General features: G+C 41.4%; 1 protein-coding gene across 1 annotated transcript; it reads left to right on the forward strand.

The window, feature by feature from the left end:
• Window positions 1-14,740: 14,740 nt before the first annotated feature.
• On the forward strand, window positions 14,741-18,075 carry LOC110488870 (neural cell adhesion molecule 2). Its single transcript, XM_021561306.3, has 2 exons — window positions 14,741-14,934; window positions 15,206-18,075. The coding sequence occupies exons 1-2, from the start codon at window positions 14,818-14,820 to the stop codon at window positions 16,760-16,762; spliced, it is 1,674 nt and encodes a 557-aa protein (XP_021416981.2). The 5' UTR covers window positions 14,741-14,817; the 3' UTR covers window positions 16,763-18,075.
• Window positions 18,076-18,302: the final 227 nt, after the last annotated feature.

The raw sequence follows: 18,302 nt of genomic DNA on the forward strand, positions 1-18,302 counted from the left end.
TCACATAGGTGTTCCTTCTGTCCAGGTGGGAAAGGGCAGTGTGGAGTGCAATTGAGATTGCTTCATCTGTGGATCTGTTCGGGCGGTATGCAAATTGGAGTGGGTCTAGGGTTTCCAGGATGATGGTGTTGATGTGAGCCATGACCAGCCTTTCAAAGCATTTCATGGCGACCGAAGTGAGTGCTACGGGGCGCTAGTCATTTTGGGCAGGTTACCTTCCCATTCTTGGGCACAGGGACTATGGGGGTCTGCTTGAAAAATGTAGGTATTACAGACTCCATCAGGGAGAGGTTGAAAATGTCAGTAAAGATACTTGCCAGTTGGTCCGCGCATACTCTAAGGACTTGCCCTGGTAATCCGTCTGGCCCTGAGGCCTTGTGAAAGTTGACCTATTTAAAGGTCTTGCTCACATTGGCTACGGAAAGAATGATCCGGAACAGCTGGTGCTCTCATGCATGCTTCAGTGTTGCTTGCCTCGAAGCGAGCATAAAAGGCATTTAGCTCGTCTGGTAGGCTCGCGTCATTGAGTAGCTCGCGGCTGTGTTTTACTTTGTAGTCTGTAATAGTTTGCAAGCCCTGCCACATCCGACGAGCGTCAGAGTCAGTGTAGTAGGACATCATCTAACCACTTCCATATTGACCGAGTCACTGGTACTTCCTGCTTTAGTTTTTGCTTGTAAGCAGGAATCAGTAGGATTGAATTATGGTCAGATTTGCCAAACGGAGTGTGAGGGAGAGCTTTGTATATGTCTCTCTGTGTGGAGTAAAGGTTGTCTAGAGTTTCTTTTCCCTCTGGTTGCACAAGTGACATGCTGGTAGAAATTTGGTACATTTGGCACTGTTGGGGGGGGGGGGGGTTACTGTCACGGATCCCACTGGAACTTTCATTGCGCACACTTGGCCCCTATTCCCACTGATTGTAATGGTATATTTGTGCCCTTTGTTCACCATGGTGGGGTCGATTATTGTTACTATGTCCGTTGGTGCGTGTGAGTACCTATTGTTGTAATCTTATTGTGTTACTTTGTATTTCATTTTTTACTTTGGTTTATTTAGAACATATTTTCTTAACTCTATTTCTTGAACTGCGATGTTGGTTAATTAAGGGCTTGTAAGTAAGCATTTCATGGTAATACCTGTTGTATTCAGCGCATGTGACAAATAAAATGCCATTTGATTTGATAATATAGGCCTGTGAGACATACCCTGAGACTCCTATTACCTGCCCATAGTAGCGTACCTCAATGAAATACAGGAATATATTTCAATATGTTTCCCTTCATGGTTTCTCCTCAAGCATTTGCTTTAAATTCGATTGCGTACTTGTATCTGGCTCTGGCTTTGATTAACACAGTAGCTTGGCCTGGCTCTAGAGAAGTAAACACTGTTAACATTTGACACACGGTTCCCACCCACACTCAGTAGCGTCAAGCATTTCACATAATTCAATTATAAATAAGAATTTGATAGAGCCTCTTATCGGAAAGTATTCAGACCCCTAGACTTTTAACACATTTTGTTACGTTACAACATTATTCTAAAATGGATTAAAACATTTTTCCCCCTGCTCAATCTACACACAATATTGATAATGACAAAGTGAAAACAGGTTTTCAGACATTTTTGCAAATGTATTCAAAATAAATACCTTATTAACACAAGTATTCAGACCCTTTGCTATGAGACTCAAAATTGAGCTCAGGTGCATCCTGTTTCCATTTATCATCCTGGAGATGTTTCTACAACTTGATTTGTAGAGTCCAATTGTAGAGTCCAACTGTGGTAAATTCAATTGATTGGACTTGATTTGAAAAGGCACACACCTGTCTATATAAGATCCCACAGCTGACAGTGCATGACAGAGCAAAAACCAAGCCATAAGGTCGAAGGAATTGTCCGTAAAGCTCTGAGACAGGATTGTGTCAAGGCACAGATCTGGGGAAGGGGACCAAAACATTTCTGCAGCATTGAAGGTCCCCAAGAACACAGTGGCCTCCATCATTCTTAAATGTAAGAAGTTTGAAATCACCAAGAACTGAGCAATCTGGGGAGAAGGGCCTTGGTCAGGGAGGTGACCAAGAACCTGATGGTCACTCTGACAGAGCTCCAGAGTTCTTCTGCATTCCTTCCTCTGATGGTTGTCCTTCCAGAAGGAAGGACTCTGCAGCACTCCACCAATCAGCCCTTTATGGTAAAGGGAAGCCACTCCTCAGTTAAAGCCACTCCTCAGTTAAAAGCACATGACAGCCCACTGAGATTCTCTGTTCTGATGAAACCAATATTGAACTCTTTGGCCTGAATGCCAAGTGTCACGTCTGGAATAAACCTGGCATCATCCCTAGGTGAAGCATGGTGGTGGCAGCATCATGCTGTGTGGATGTTTTCAGCAGCTAGCATTGGTAGACTAGCCAGGATCGAGAGAAAGATGAACGGAGCAAAGTACAGAGATATTTTTGATGAAAACTTTCTCCAGAGCGCTCAGGACTAGACTGGGGCGAAGGTTCACCTTTCAACAGGACAACGACCCTAAGCACACAGCCAAAGACAACGCAGGAGTGGATTCGAGACAAGTCGCTGAATGTCCTTGAATGGCCCAGCCAGAGCCCGGACTTGAACCTGATCGAACATCTCTGGAGAGACCTGAAAATAGCTGTGCAGCAATTCTCCCCATCCAACCTGACAGTGCTTGAGAGGATCTGTAGAGAAGAATGGGAGAAACTCAAATACAGGGTGTGCCAAGCTTGTAGCGTCATACCCAAGAAAACTCTAGGCATAATTGCTGACAAAGGTCCTTCAACAAAGTACTGAGTAAAGGGTCTGAATACTGATGTAGATGTGATATTTCATTTGACATTTTTTATACATTTGCAATAAAATGTAAACATTTGTTTTTGCTTTGTCATTATTGGGTATTGTGTGTACCTTAATGAGGGGGAAAACAATTTAATCAATTTTAGAATAAGGCTGTAATGTAACAAAATGTGGAAAAGGTGAAGGGGTCTGAATACTCTCCGAATGCACTGTATGAGATCAATTAAATGAATTTACTGTATGCGGTTGGCTTTCGGGATAATGCTTAAAGTCCTGACAGAAAGTCACAAGGAGAGCCATTAAGACGTGAAAGAAAATCAAGGGCGAAACAAAATTCTATGATGATAATCTCTACCTAGGGGTAGCTGATGATATCAGTTCATTGGTTTGAAGTCGAGGGGAATTTTTCTGGGGGGAACTCAGCCCTACAGCAGGTGAACTATGTTCAGTTGTTATGATGACCACTGTTCATGAGAGAGAGAAAGAGAGAGAGAGAGATCAATGCCCAAAGCTATCTTAATTACACAAGCAAGGTCGAAATCAATACACTATCTTGGCTGTTAGCTGTTTTGGACATGTTTACTCACAACAGTGCAGAGTGTCTCGAACATCCAAAATATAGCAGCCTACAGAATAAAATGGCATAGAGAATGGACTGGAGAATGAATTGAAATCCATCTATTTTAGCATTATGTGATATACATTAGATGCACCTGTAGCTCCTTTCTTATGATGATCATCATGTTTTATCCTGTTGTCATTGATTATTCAAAACAAATCCTATTTTTAAGATCACTGCTGTTGAGAAATTAAAACCAAAACAAGACCGTCAATCTCCTAGACATGCCAACAGAACATATAGGGTATTTCACTGTGAATAAATCTCACTGGCACACAAAACCAACCCTTGGAAACATAAAACATTCCCACAGAGTCCATTTTTATTTCCCTATTTCTTCAGCTGGAAAACATTGATATCCAACACGCCGGTAACACAGGAGACATGAAAGCCTGACAGCTTCCTTCACCTAACCTTCATCGTCCCACACATACATTTTAAAAGCCCCCATCTCCACTAGTAGTCCATATTACAATCCTGATCAGACACACACACACACCTCCCGTCTCCTTGCAGAGACAGGAGGAACAGCAGATGCCTCGTACAGTTTCCTCTTATGGCGCCAACTTAAGCAACAGATCGGCTTTATACTGCACAAATAGGAGAGAATGAGGAGCGATTTCGTGTTTATTCCCTTTGTTTGGTGAAATGTGTTTCTCCCCCTCATTAATTCAATTGCTAGAGGTGCTTCTGTGCTAAATGCAGTTCAAACTACACTGGGTGTTATCTGTCTACTTTCCCCACCTAATGCACTGAATTCAATTCTAACTGAAGATATTGTAAATTAGATGCATCATGGTATGCTATGAGTCCAAATGGGCCCATGTTAGTCTTTATATTGACTATTTAAATGAATGTTTAAGCAATGAGATACATTTATTCTATCAAAAAGAGGAAATTCACATGTCCACATGTAAAGAATTAAGTAACAGTAAGTACATGTATCTCAATATTTCAGCTTTATGGGGAGGAGAGGTATAGGACCATTAGATGGGGCTACACAATTCCAGTCAATAAGACATCGACCCTACATTGTAATTGACCATTCATTCTCCAACGCACAAGAGAAGTATCACCTTTGGTGTAACGAGAAGGAATTTTGAGGTTTCAGAACATTGTGTATCCCAAAAAACATGACTATTGTGATCGCATTTTTATCGTGAGAATGTTAAGAAAATGTTCCTGTAACCCTACAACGTTAGGCCTTAATCCTATGAGAAATGTCCTTACATTATAGAAACATCGTCTCCATCTCTATTGATCTCTCTCTGGTCTGTCTCACCCTCCTACTCATTTTCACACTCCAACATTACCCATGCCATAAGGACCCCCCATTTTGTTTCCCTCCAGACCTACAGCACCAGAGACTGTTACTATGACGATGGCTTCCTCACCACGCACCAAGAAGAGTTACTTACCTGCATAGCCGCGGGAAGTAGGGGTGCTGTAGCACCGCCTGAAAAATTGTAATAAAAAAATTGTAATAAAAACATTTATTTGTTATTTTTTTAAATATATTTTTTACAAAGTAGTGCACTGGGCCTTTACTGTATTAGCAGACGATATAGGTGTCTTCAGTGCAGGCAATCTTTGTTGTTGTTTTTTCCCTTCCTGTCGGCACACCAGCCCCACCCCCAAACTGCTTCTTGCGGCTATGCTTACTTGGGTTCAGTACCTACCTCCCCGTCTGGGCAGCACTCCCACCCCCAAACTGCTTACTGCGGCTATGCTTACCTGGGTTCAGTTCCGCTGGAGACCAAATAAATCATGTAGGCAACAGTTTGGAGCGAGTGGCACATCTGTCTCTCTGGCACTCCATTAAAATACTGATGGGTTTATATTCCTCACCAGGAGCAATCAGCTTTGCCCGGATGACCGCCGAACACACCTCCAATTGGAAGAGCTGGAGTGGCACAGTGTGAGAGAAGACCCGGGAAGTCTCATGTGTCGCATGAAAGGAAAGTGAAAATAAAATATGGTAATATCCAGCCTTGTCATTGAGATCTCTTATGGCAGAAGAACCCGGCCAGGACCGAGGGCATGGAGGCATGATACTCAACCATGTCAAAAAGATCTGGGATCATCTTTCACAGCAACTAAAGGATGGTAGAAAGAAAACAGGCTCTGCACTCAGGACCAACTTTCAGTCCTACCATATGGAACTATGCAGCAGGATTGAATGTATGCTCAAGGGAAAGACTGCGATGTCCACTTGTAAAACAAGTAACAGAGCCATAGATACTGTTGTCGTAACGTTTGCTGTTCATTAAGTGTGAAGACTGTTATATGATCAAATCGATTATCTATGTGTAATTATTAAACAAATCACAGAATAGTAATTACCTAGGAAGTCGGGACACCACAGGCAAATGTTTAAAGAGTTATTATTTCCCGAATTTAACTCTCTTCAGATATTTTCATATCTTATTGATTACAGTCACTTAGTAATGTATTATTACCTCATCAGTCATATTCTGAATGTTGCAAACTCTTGGAAATGTGCACGAACCCTAACATAAATTCTGAATCAGCGCTATACACATTGTCTTAATTATTTATTTACTAACTAACAAAATAATCACACAGAACTACATAAACACTCACAGGAGTGCCCTTTTATTAACTCTGTGTAAAGGGGCGTTCCATGAGGTTTGGGTATAATGTCTGTGCTCACTGGGTGTGGCCACTGACTCGTTTCAGACTTCATATGAAAACAATTACCTCGTTTAGAAGGCTAACATCACATTACATCTTCTCGCAAATAGTTTCATATTTAATCATATACATTATACAACATTCCGATGCAACGCTAAAAACTGAGGAATGTACACTTCCAGAGTTACAGTTATATTGGTCTTTCATGATGTCACAAAATAAAACAACTTTGATATGATTGTTCTTCAATTTAACATTGGTTCCAGCATGGCAAACAGTTAGCTCTGATAAAATGTAATATACTTTTTTTGCAACACGAATGCATAAAACAATTCAAAAGGGTAGGGGTCCAAATTATTAACACCTCTGTTTTCAATACCTTTCAATACCTCACCTTGCTAGTATTTAAAAAAAATAAAATAATGAGTTGGAGAACACATTGGGACAGATCTAAGACCATTCCTCCACACAGAATGCTTCCAGATCCTTGATATCCTTCATCTGTGCTTTGGATGGCCCTCTTCAATTCAAACCACAGGTTTTCAATGGGTTTCAAGTCCGAAGACTGAGCTGGACATTGCAAAATGTTGATTTTGTGGCCAATTAACCATTTCTTTGTGGATTTTGATGCGTGCTTGGGGTTATTATCTTGCTGGAAGATCCAATTGTGGAAAAGTTTCAGCCTCCTGGCAGAGGCAACCAGGTTTTTGCCAAATATTTCCCGGTACTGGGGAAAGTTCAAGATGCTGTTGACCTTAACAAGGGCCCCAGCACCAGTGAAAGCAAAATAGCCCCATAACATCAAAGATCCTACACCATATTGTATAGTAGGTATGGGGTACTCTTCTCCTCATGCATCTTTATTTCGATGCCAAACTCTCCACTGGTGTGCGCGGCCAGAGAGCTATATTTTCACATCTTCTGACCAACGCACCAGTTCCAATCCAAGTGCCAATGCCACGTGTTTACATTTGTTCGATTATATAACAATAGAGCTCTGTAGCCACACATACCAGTTACCCTCACAGGCAGCATGTTGCAACCCACTAAGCTATTTGTTATCATTAGGAATAACAAAATGACCTGTTGTGTGTCTACCATGGCCTTGACTAGAAGACAGGAGATGGTGTATCACAGAGGGTGTGTACATTTTTACATTAGTGAGGCACTGCTTGATCACACAGACACCTAAATTACCAGATCATATCCAAGGCGAGTCTACCTTAATAGATCATTGACCCGTTTGTGCGTCTGGAGACTGGGACCAGAGAGAAGGCTAAAGCTCTTTGTTGGTGCCCAGGATGGTTAGAGAAATAGGAGCAAAGAAAGAAACATTTCAGCTTGATTTCCTAATTTCGGATTGAGCCACAGATGATTTGACTCTTATAGCAGATTGATCCTTGATTCTTATCAGTGCTATTAAATTATTTTTTAGTCAAAGCCATTTCAAACCAGAAGGTGAACTTGAGAAATGCATTTAGGCATTATAACTAAGAACAAAGAAAAATAAAAGTATTACATTAATATTTATATTGCTCATGTCATCTAGTTTAATTCCTTGCCTACCACCTCTTCCTCGATAATGACCTTTCCATGAAATCCATTGCTTTACATGTACTGTATCTGACTAATAGGCTACATTACTCATAGGCTAGATTAATTTGGCTGCCTTCTACATGAAAAGGGCTCCAATGCCAGATATTCCTTGTCTAGCTAGATTTGTAAAGGCCCAGTGCAGTCAAAACATGATTTCCTGTGTTTTATATACAGTGCATTTGGAAAGTATTCAGACCCCTTGACTTTTTCCACATTATTTTACATTACAGCCTTATTCTAAAATGGATTAAATTGTCATCCCCCCTCATAAATCTACACACAATACCCCATAACAACGAAGCAAAAACAGGTTTTTAGAATTTTCTGCAAATTTATAAAAAATTCAAAACTGAAATATCATATTTACATGAGTATTCCAACCCTTTACTCAGTACTTTGTTGAAGCACGCTTGACAGCAATTACAGCCTTGAGTCTTCTTGGGCATGACGCTATAAGCTTGGCACACCTGTATTTGGAGAGTTTCTCCCATTCTTCTCTGCAGATCCTCTCAAGCTCTGTCAGGTTGGATGGGGAGCATTTCTGCACGGCTATTTTCAAATCTCTCCAGAGAAGTTCAATTGGGATCAAGTCCGGGCTCTTGCTAGGCCACTCAAAGACATTCAGAGACTCATCCCGAAGCCACTCCTGCATTGTCTCGGCTGTGTGCTTAGGGTCGTTGTCCTGTTGGAAGGTAAACCTTCGCCCCATGTCTGACGACCTGAGCACACTGGAGCAGGTTTTCATCAAGGATCTATCTGTACTTTGTTTCATTCATCTTTCCCTTGATCCTGACTAGTCTCCCAGTCCCAGCAGCATGATGCTGCTACCATCATGCTTCACCGTAGGGATGGTGTCTGGTTTCTTCCAGACGTGACGCTTGGCATTCAGGCCAAAGAGTTCAATATTGGTTTCACCAGACCAAAGAATCTTGTTTCTCATGGTCTGAGAGTCCTTTAGGTGCCTTTTGGCAAACTCCAAGTGGGCTGTCATGTGCCTTTTATTGAAGAGTGGCTTCCGTCTGGCCACTCACCATAAAGGCCTGATTGTGGAGTACTGCAGAGATAGTTGTCCTTCTGGAAGGTTCTCCCATCTCCAGAGATGAACTCTGGAGCTCTGTCAGAGTGAGCATTGGGTTCTTGGTCATCTCCCTGATTCCCTCTTTTCACCGATATAAATTTTGTGTCTATTCCATAACATGGGGCTTGTGAAAGCGACCTTTTTCTACACATGAGAGGAACCGGACAAGAAAATGGTCACGGAAACGGCTGTAAAACCCAAACTGTGGGAGCTACAAACTAAAAAGTCACCACCATCCAAAGATGAGACGTACACGACAGCCTCACGTACACGACAGCCTTGGTTGTTTGGCTCTATGATATCTGCAAGCTTTTCGGCAGTTGTCTGAATTCTGTCATGGGCTACCTCTTTTCGAAGAGGTCTTCTCACAAAACTGACTGTCCAGACCAAACCGTGGGAGCTACACCCTTATATGTCACCAAAAGGGGAGACTCTCGTGAACATGGAGGTGTTGGTTGTTCTGCTCTACAATGCACACAGGATTCAGGGGAGTCTTCTGATGGTAACTCAGTAACCCAGTACCTTATTCCTTATAATACATTTTTTGACGGTCTGTTTTGTCATTTATTAATGTGTTATTCTATGGGCTATAGCAGGTCAATCAAAAATAATATATAAAGTCAGCAAATAAAGAAATGTCCCTTTTACAGGACCCTGTCTTTCAAAGATAATTTGTAAAAATCCAAATAACTTCACAGATCTTCATTGTAAGGGGTTTAAACACTGTTTCCCATGCTTGTTCAATGAACCATTGACAATTAATGAACATGCACCTGTAGAACGGTCGTTAAGACACTAACAGCTTACAGACGGTAGGCAATTAAGGTCACAGTTATGAAAACTTGGAACACTACTGACACAACTGACTCTGAAAAACACCAAAAGTAAGATGCCCAGGGTCACTGTTCATCTGTCTTAGGCATGCAGCAAGGAGGAATGAGGACTGCAGATGTGGCCAGGGCAATAAATTGCAATGTCCGTACTTTGAGACGCCTAAGACAGCGCTACAGGGAGACAGGACGGACAGTTGATCGTCCTCGCAGTGGCAGACCACGTGTAACAACACCTGTACAGGATCGGTACATCCGAATATCACAACCGCAGGACAGGTACCGGAATGGCAACTGCCCGAGTTACACAAGGAATGCACAATCCCTCCATCAGTGTTCAGACTGTCCACAATATACTGAGAGAGGATGGACTGAGGGCTTGTAGGCCTGTTGTAAGGCAGGTCATCACCAGACATCACCGGCAACAACGTCACCTATGGGCACAAACACACCGTCGCTGGACCAGACAGGACAGGCAAAAAGTGTTCTTCACTGACGAGTCGCGGTTTTGTCTCACAAGGGGTGATGGTTGGATTCACGTTTATCGTCGAAGGAATGAGCGTTACACCGAGGCCTGTACTCTGGAGTGGGATCGATTTGGAGGTGGAGGGTCCATCATGGTCTGGAGTGATGTGTCACAGCATCATCGGACTGAGCCTCATGTGGTACCCCTCCTGCAGGCTCATCCTGACATGACCCTCCAGCATGACAATGCCACCAGCCATACTGCTCGTTCTGTGCGTGATTTCCTGCAAGACAGGAATGTCAGTGTTCTGCCATGGCCAGCGAAGAGACCGAATCCCAATCCCATTGAGCACGTCTGGGACCTGTTGGATCAGAGGGTGAGGGCTAGGGCCATTCCCTCCCAGAAATGTCCGGGAACTTGCAGGTGCCTTGGTGGAAGAGTGGGGTGACATCTCACAGCAAGAATTGGCACATCTGGTGCAGTTCATGAGGAGGAGATGCACTGCAGAACTTAATGCAGCTGGTGGCCACACCAGATACTGACGGTTACTTTTGATTTTGACCCCCCCCCCCCTCTTTGTTCAGGGACACATTATTCAGTTTCTGTTAGTTACATGTCTGTGGAACTTGTTCAGTTTATGTCTCAGTTGTTGAATCTTGTCATGTTCATACAAATATTTACACATAAATGCAGTTGACAGTGAGATTTGACAGTGATTTTAGATTATTTAAAGTAGCCACCCTTGGCCTTGATGACAACTTTACACACTCTTGGCATTCTCTCAACCAGCTTCACCTGGAATGCTTTTCCAACAATCTTGAAGGAGTTCCCACAGTCTAAGGCACTGCTTATCAATGCTAGAGGCATCACTACAGATGCTGGTTCGATCCTGGGCTGTATCACAACTAGCCGTGATCGGGAGTTCCATACGGTGGTGCATAATTGGCCCAGTGACGTCCGGGCTAGGGGAGGGTTTGGCCGGGTTAGGCCATCTTTGTAAAATAAAACTTAACTGACTTGTCTTGTTAAATGTAGGTTAAATTAAAAAAAATATGCTGAGCAATTGTTAGCGGCTTTTCCTTTACTCTGCAGTCCAACTCATCCCAAACCATCTCAATTGGGTTGAGGTTGGGTGATTGTGTAGTCCAGGTCATCTGATGCAGCATGCCATCACTCTCCTTCTTGGTCAAATAGCCCTTACACAGCCTGGAGGTGTGTTGGGTTATTGTCAACTTGAAAAACAAATCATAGTCCCACTAAGCCCAAACCAGATGGATGGTATGGCGTATTGCTGCAGAATGCTGTGGTAGTCATACTGGTTATGTGTGCCTTGAATTCTAAATAAATCACAGACAGTGTCACCAGAAAAGCACCCCCACACCATCACAGCTTCTCCTCCATGCTTCATGGTGGGAACCACAAATGCAGAGATCATCCGTTCGCCTACTCTGTGTCTCACAAAGACACGGCGGTTGGAACCAAACATCTCAAATTTGGACTCATCAGACCAAAGGACAGATTTCCACCGGTCTAATGTCTATTGCTTATGTTTCTTGGCCAAAACAAGTTTCTTCTTCTCATTTGTGTCCTTTTGTAGTGGTTTCTTTGTAGCAATTCGACCATGAAGGCCTGATTCACACAGTCACCTCTGAACAGTTGATGTTGAGATGTGTCTGTTACTTGAACCCTGTGAAGCATTTATTTGGGCTGCAATTTCTGAGGCTGGTAACTCTAATTCACTTTTCTCTTCAGCAAAGGTAAATCTGAGTCTTCCTTTCCTGTGGCAATCCTCATTATATCCAGTTTCATCATAGCGCTTGATGGTTTTTGCGATTGCACTTGAAGAATCTTTCAAAGTTCTTGAAATGTTCCGCATTCACTGACCTTCATGTCTTAAAGTAATAACGGACTGTCGTTTCTCTTTGCTTATTTGAGCTGTTCTTTCCATAATATGGACTTAGTATTTTACCAAATAGGGCTATCTTCTGTATACCACCTTGTCACAACACAACTGATTGGCTCAAATGCACTAAGAAGGAAAGACATTTCACAAATGTACTTTTATCAAGGCACACCTGTTAATTTAAATGTATTCCAGATGACTACCTCATGAAGCTGGTGGAGAGAATGCCAAGCTGTCATCCAGGCAAAGGGTGGCTACTTTGAAGAATCTCAAATAAAAAATATATTGTGATATGTTTAACACTTTTTTGGTTACTACATGATTCATAGTTTTGATGTCTTCACTATTATTCTACAATGTAGAAAATAGTAAAAATAAAGATAAACCCTTGAATGAGTAGGTGTGTCCAAACTTTTGACTGGTACTGTATGCACCTAAAGTGGTCCTAAAATTAGACATTTTATCACCATCTTAAAATAAGGATACATGTTAGCTTTAGTAAATATTGTAATCTAAGGGCTTAAACCTACAGGGGTCAACTCATTTATCACCTGGTGATGTCCCCAGGCAAGCCAAAACTGCAATTTAAGTCTGTAATTTCAAACAGCTCTTACAATAAAAGTGCATTATCATCATTTTCACAATTTCACAGTATTATTCCAAGCTCATAGTGTCCAAATAATATATATAAAACACTTGAGAATCACGTTTTTGACTGCACTGGGTCTTTATACCAAGAGTACTTGCTGCAGATTTGATCATACATAAAACCACAGAAAGATTGCAACAAACATACTAACCATTGAACGCTACTAAACTCCTGTATTACATTTCTGATGTCCCGGTTTAAGTCCTGCCTGTCTGACTGTGCTTCCCTAAAGTTTTTGTGCCAGAGGTTCTGATAGGGAATTTCTTATGCTAATTCCAAGGCATAGGTGTCCCATCTGTTTCCTAATAGCCTACATACACGCAATTTAGAAGAAGAATTGAGCAACAAAGAAGGCGTTATGCACATTTCTCTATTGTCATGCACACAAGGATTCACATTCTGTTCTGAAAACCTATTATAATCCATTTACAAAACATATGTGCGCATAAGGAATGATTAGGCAAAGAAAGAGGCACTGCGCTATTCAACGTGCAATATTCCACAGAAAGACTCATATGAGCTACACTGGGGTCGTCCGTGGTCTTTTGTGTAGACCTCAGAGTGCATAGAGACAAGATGGCTAGAGAAGATGGCTAGCAAATTATCTTGGCTATGCCTTAGATGAGCTGATTGAAGAAAGGGATTGAATTACCATCGCCTGATGAAAGACAAGACAGAAAAGCGAACTGAATCCATCAGAATAATCTCTGTTTTAATGTGGTGAATCAGCCCCAACTGTTAACCAGTGATGTGATTTAATTTCTCTCTTTCGAAAAAGAAGAAAACTTCATTATCTATTCTAGGAACCTAGCAAGTGCTTAGGGTGGGGAAATTAGTGTGGAGTTGCCCGTGGCAGCGAACAGCTTTCACAGCCTTCAAAGGCCACTGAAGAGATGCTGCAAACCTGACTTGACATTGCCCAGCAAAGTATTTATGAGTGCTCACATTATGGAATATCAATGTAGAATACATCATGGAGTTCCCAGTTCATATACAGTATAAAGGAGGCAAGTTATATTGGCCTATTTGTAAAAGCAATAACTCACAAGAGAACTAAGAGCTCACATTCTGAAGATTTCTAGTAAAACTGAGGAATTGTGAAACCCTAGAATTGTATCGTTAGATGTACAGAATTGATTAGCTTGAAGAGAGATGAGTCTACTGTACAATTGGATCTCCGTGCTTTAGTATTGTGGTTTTCGCTCAGCCTGGGGAATGGACCGCCCTCAGAGTGGCTGGATCTGTTCAGCAATTCAAATATCCATCTACACAAACAAAACATGGTCACCAGCATTTGATCTCATACGATATGCATGCGGTGCAATCTGCAAAGAAATAATTGCCTGAGATTGAGCCATTTCAAACCTGTCCTCTGGTCCCTCTATTTCCAGGCTCCATCATTTCCCATGACATGAGCCCTTTAATGGGTTTTCTCATCTCCTTGTCTCAGGTAATATGATGTATATTCATCAGAGTATAAACAGCTACCTCTGGGATAGAAGACGGATGGAGAGGCTATCTCCTACAAACATGGTTTTGTTTGGAGAAATCAAAAGTGCTTCCTTATTACTATTGTGCAGATGCATGGTATTTGGCTTTTCTCATATTAACATTCAAACGCCTGAACCTTTATCACTTGTTTTCCCTCATCACTGCTTACTGTTTGAGATGCTGTCAATACTGTGTCACTTTATTTGCCAAGGTCGCTGGATGAGGCTGCTGTATAAAATCCTGTCAAATTGCATTGGTATAAAATCGTCAGAGCCGATGTAGTACAACATTTGTCGTTTGTACGTGCTACCATGTTGGTGGAGCTTTATTGGTCAAAGTCAAGTTGTGTAATCTACTTGTACGAATTAATTTCCCCCCACATCCCCTTATCACTCTCCTTTGTTAGTTTGTTGTTAGTTTAAGCAACCTCTTCCTGATTGTGAAATATATGAAAACCAACACTGAGATGACAGTGTGAAATATTAGATTGTAATTCTCAGGGGATAAAAGGGGGGGGAATCATTTATCTAACCAATAGAGATGTTAATGGTGTATCCCACCGTAACATAGAGCTGTAACAGAAGTGACTTGAAATGTTTCAGCTACATTTATCTTAGCTAACAGTGTCAGGTATCCCATATAAAGTTAGTCAGATTCTGTTATTTGCCTTATATAGTCATCACACCACCAATGTGCCTTAAGGGAAGGAAGTGGGTGAGATGTGTATCAGCAACATGTCCTGCCTCCGTTTATTAAGAAACATCTTCACAGTTATATTTCGTTCAACTGTGCTGCCAGAAATGTTGAAGATATCAGTTGAGCATCTTTTCCAAAGTGTAAGTATCTTTGTGATTATTTACTTCACTAATTACATTTCTCTCAATTCACACAGCTTAAAACCCCAAGACTTCTGATCCCATTTGTCAAAAAGCTAGCTTTTCAACTTCTGGAAAAGTTTGTTGACATTGACGTCAAAGTAGTTTTTGGTTTCTAGAGCAGTTTGGGTTAGAACAAATATTGAGTAATATGAGGCAAACATTTCATGCTAAAATGTTCATCAAATACTTGATTCATTATATCTATGATGTTATTGCCTCTACACTATAGGTAACTGCAGAGATCCCCATGACACTGACAGGAAGAACGCTTTTTGGACTGTTTCTCTTCATACCAGGTCTTCTGTCTGTGAACGTGGTGAATTTCACCTGTGCAGAGTTGACTATCTGTGCATTACAGGGACAAACTGTGAAAGTAAGATGCCTCCATCCACCAAATACCAAAAGTGAATACCAACACCTCTACTGGTTTAAAAAAAAACAGATGTGGAAATGGAGGGACAAGACTATACCTGAGGACCTCTCCACAGACCCAGAATATAAAGGTCGTTTGACGTTTGGTGGCAGATCTTTCCTTGAAATAAGAGATGTTAGAAAGAGTGATGAAGGTGTCTATCGCTTTAGATTTAAGGCAGAGTCCTCTGGATGGATAAATAGTGTACCTGGAATCAAGTTGATTGTCACACATCTGCAGATAAAGAAGGATTCTGTGACAAATGGACAGGGGGTGAAACTGACCTGTACCACTAACTGCACTCTGAGTGATGACCCCGCCTACATCTGGTACAGGAATGCTAAAACAGTTCCACACACCAACACCTTCAGCCTGTCCCTCAACTCAGTCAATAGTAGGTATACAGGCAGCTACTCCTGTGCTATAAAGGGCTATGAGGATCTCCGTGCTCCTGCAGTGTGTCTACAAAGAAACTGTTTGGATGTGAGTTACACCCCCAAGACAATCTGTGGCTTCCCTGGGTCATATGTAGACCTGCCTTGCACTTACACATTCCCCAGAGGTCTCAATATCTCAGAGACACTTTGGGTGAATAGTACAGATCTCAGAATGGAGCCTGAAGATCTGACTCGCCACCCGGAGTATGTGGGTCGTGTGGAATATCGTGGCAACGGTAGTGACTGCACCCTGAGAATCACAGATTTGAGAAAGAACGACTCGTCCAAGTACAGGTTCCTGTTAAAAACGCAAGGGACATACTTCAATTCGTCAGCGGTCTCCCTGTCTGTCACAGACTTATATGTGCATGTATATCCTGACGTCGTGGACCAAGGAGCCTCTGTGTCGATCTGGTGTCATACCCAGTGTGGTCTTCCGCAAGGCTTTGGGGGCTTCATCTTGTACAAAGACGGACAACGCATAACCAGCCCAAATGGTGAAAAAGGTTACATAACAATCCACACAGTCAGCAGTGAGGATGCAGGTAGCTACTCCTGTGCACTGATTGGTCAGGATGGGTTACCCTCCCTGGAAGCTACACTCACCGTCACTAAAGGACCAGTGTCTGTGTTAATTATTGTTCTGGTGGTTGTGGTTCTCCTGACTGTCGCAGCTCTTCTGGTCTTTACCTTTAGCACACTGAAAAGGAGAAACATGGGAGGGCATGATATTAGAATGAATGTCCAAACTGTCAATAATGATGGCGCTCATCTAGATGTCAGTAGGAGGGAGAGCTCCCCCAACTATGAAAACGTTGAACATATCTATGCGGACCCAGATGAATTTGATGACACGTACACAGCTCTTCGGCGGGGGCATTGGCACTCCGTGTATGACATCATCCAGAGGAGGGAGTCACCACAGAACCTGGACTAAAGGCTGTCTGTGAGGAGAGCACTGATAGAATTAAAAAGCCATTTTGGACTGACCAATGTAGACATTTTCAAATAAATGCAACTTAAATGTTTGATATCAAGACATTTCGAAAGATTTTGGACATCACAGCAATGTTGAGGGAATTCTATTTGAGTCAGAAAAAGATAATGTACATCATTTATCATACGAGAGACAAAATTCATAAATTCTACAGGACAACAGCAGAGGCATGTCTTAAGTGTAAAACTAGCAATGACTCACTAGTTAATGCCTTCTGGGAGTGCTATGAAGTCCAAACGTTATGGGCAGAATTAGAAAGCTGTCTGTCAAAAGTTTTCTAATGTAAGTTGACTTTTAATCAATCTATCTGCATATTTCAAGACATGGTGAATATTTCAAGACTTAGTAAGATACCCAATGGACTGGGCAATATTGTTTTCTTCACTTACATTAGAGAAACTTAAACTTAAATACTGAAAGTCAAATGAAACTCCGTCGTTAAGAGGAGGGAAGAATCAATGCCTTGTTATTTAAATATGTAAAACAATCTGTCTACAGACAGAAACAACATAACATCATTTGAAGTCATATGGGGCAGAGTCTTACAAGTATCGGGGGTGGATACGGGGGTAGATATGGTGGGAACATGTGTGATGTCATTAATGTTTGTGGAAATGTATGTCAATGTTACGTTTTTTATTGTTTATTGTAAAAAAAAAACTGAATAATATATAAAAAATAAATAAATATATAGTACCAGTCAAAAGTTCCTTTATTTTACTATTTTCTACACTATAGAACAATAGTGAAGACATCAACGCCATGAAATAACAAAAAGAGCGTGCATAGCTGTCATCAAGGCAAGGTGGCTACTTTGAAGAATCTCAAATATAAAATGTATGTGTTTAACACTTTTTTGGTTACTACATGACTCCATATGTGTTATTTCATAGTTTTGATGTCTTATTCTACAATGTTGAAAATAGTAAAAATAAAGAAAAACCCTTGAATGAGTAGGTGTGTCCAAACTTTTGACTGGTACTGTATATAAAGAGAGAGCACTGGCACTAAACGAAGGCCAGGACTCACAAGATGGATAGATATGCACAAGGTCATTGGATACATTCTTGAGAAAGGCTGATCTCTCTTTCCTTTTTAGGGAAACATGTATTGAATGGAAATAATAGCTGTAATAGCTATTTCTATGGTTATTATTACAAGCTAATGCATACAAGCTAGTTAGTGTGCCGTTATCTACAGCATGTAAGCCATTTATAGGCGTGTGTAGGCTACATTAAAGAAACCTAATATTATTATTTGATTTAGTCTTTTGTTTATGACTACTGCCAAGACAGGAAATTACCTTGCATAATAACCTGAACGTTTAGCAAATAGGTCACTGATTACCTGCTGATAGACTTGAAATAATTACAATTTAATCATGCTAAACAAATATTCTGGCCATAGACTTAAACATTCAGAATACTCCATGCAATGTCTTCCGTAGTGTATGCACAGTGATGACACTGACCTGATGACA

The sequence above is a fragment of the Oncorhynchus mykiss genome, chromosome 14 (assembly GCF_057628025.1).
Source record: "Oncorhynchus mykiss isolate SJ-2025 chromosome 14, ASM5762802v1, whole genome shotgun sequence".
In the NCBI taxonomy this organism is placed as follows: domain Eukaryota; kingdom Metazoa; phylum Chordata; class Actinopteri; order Salmoniformes; family Salmonidae; genus Oncorhynchus; species Oncorhynchus mykiss.

What these genes read in the sequence shown, in the direction of transcription:
- LOC110488870 (XM_021561306.3), top strand. Translation starts at nt 14,818, where the DNA reads ATGTGTATCAGCAACATGTCCTGCCTCCGTTTATTAAGAAACATCTTC. An exon ending in TTGAGCATCTTTTCCAAAGT is followed by an intron (nt 14,935 to 15,205) that starts GTAAGTATCTTT and finishes TCTACACTATAG; the next exon opens with GTAACTGCAGAGATCCCCAT.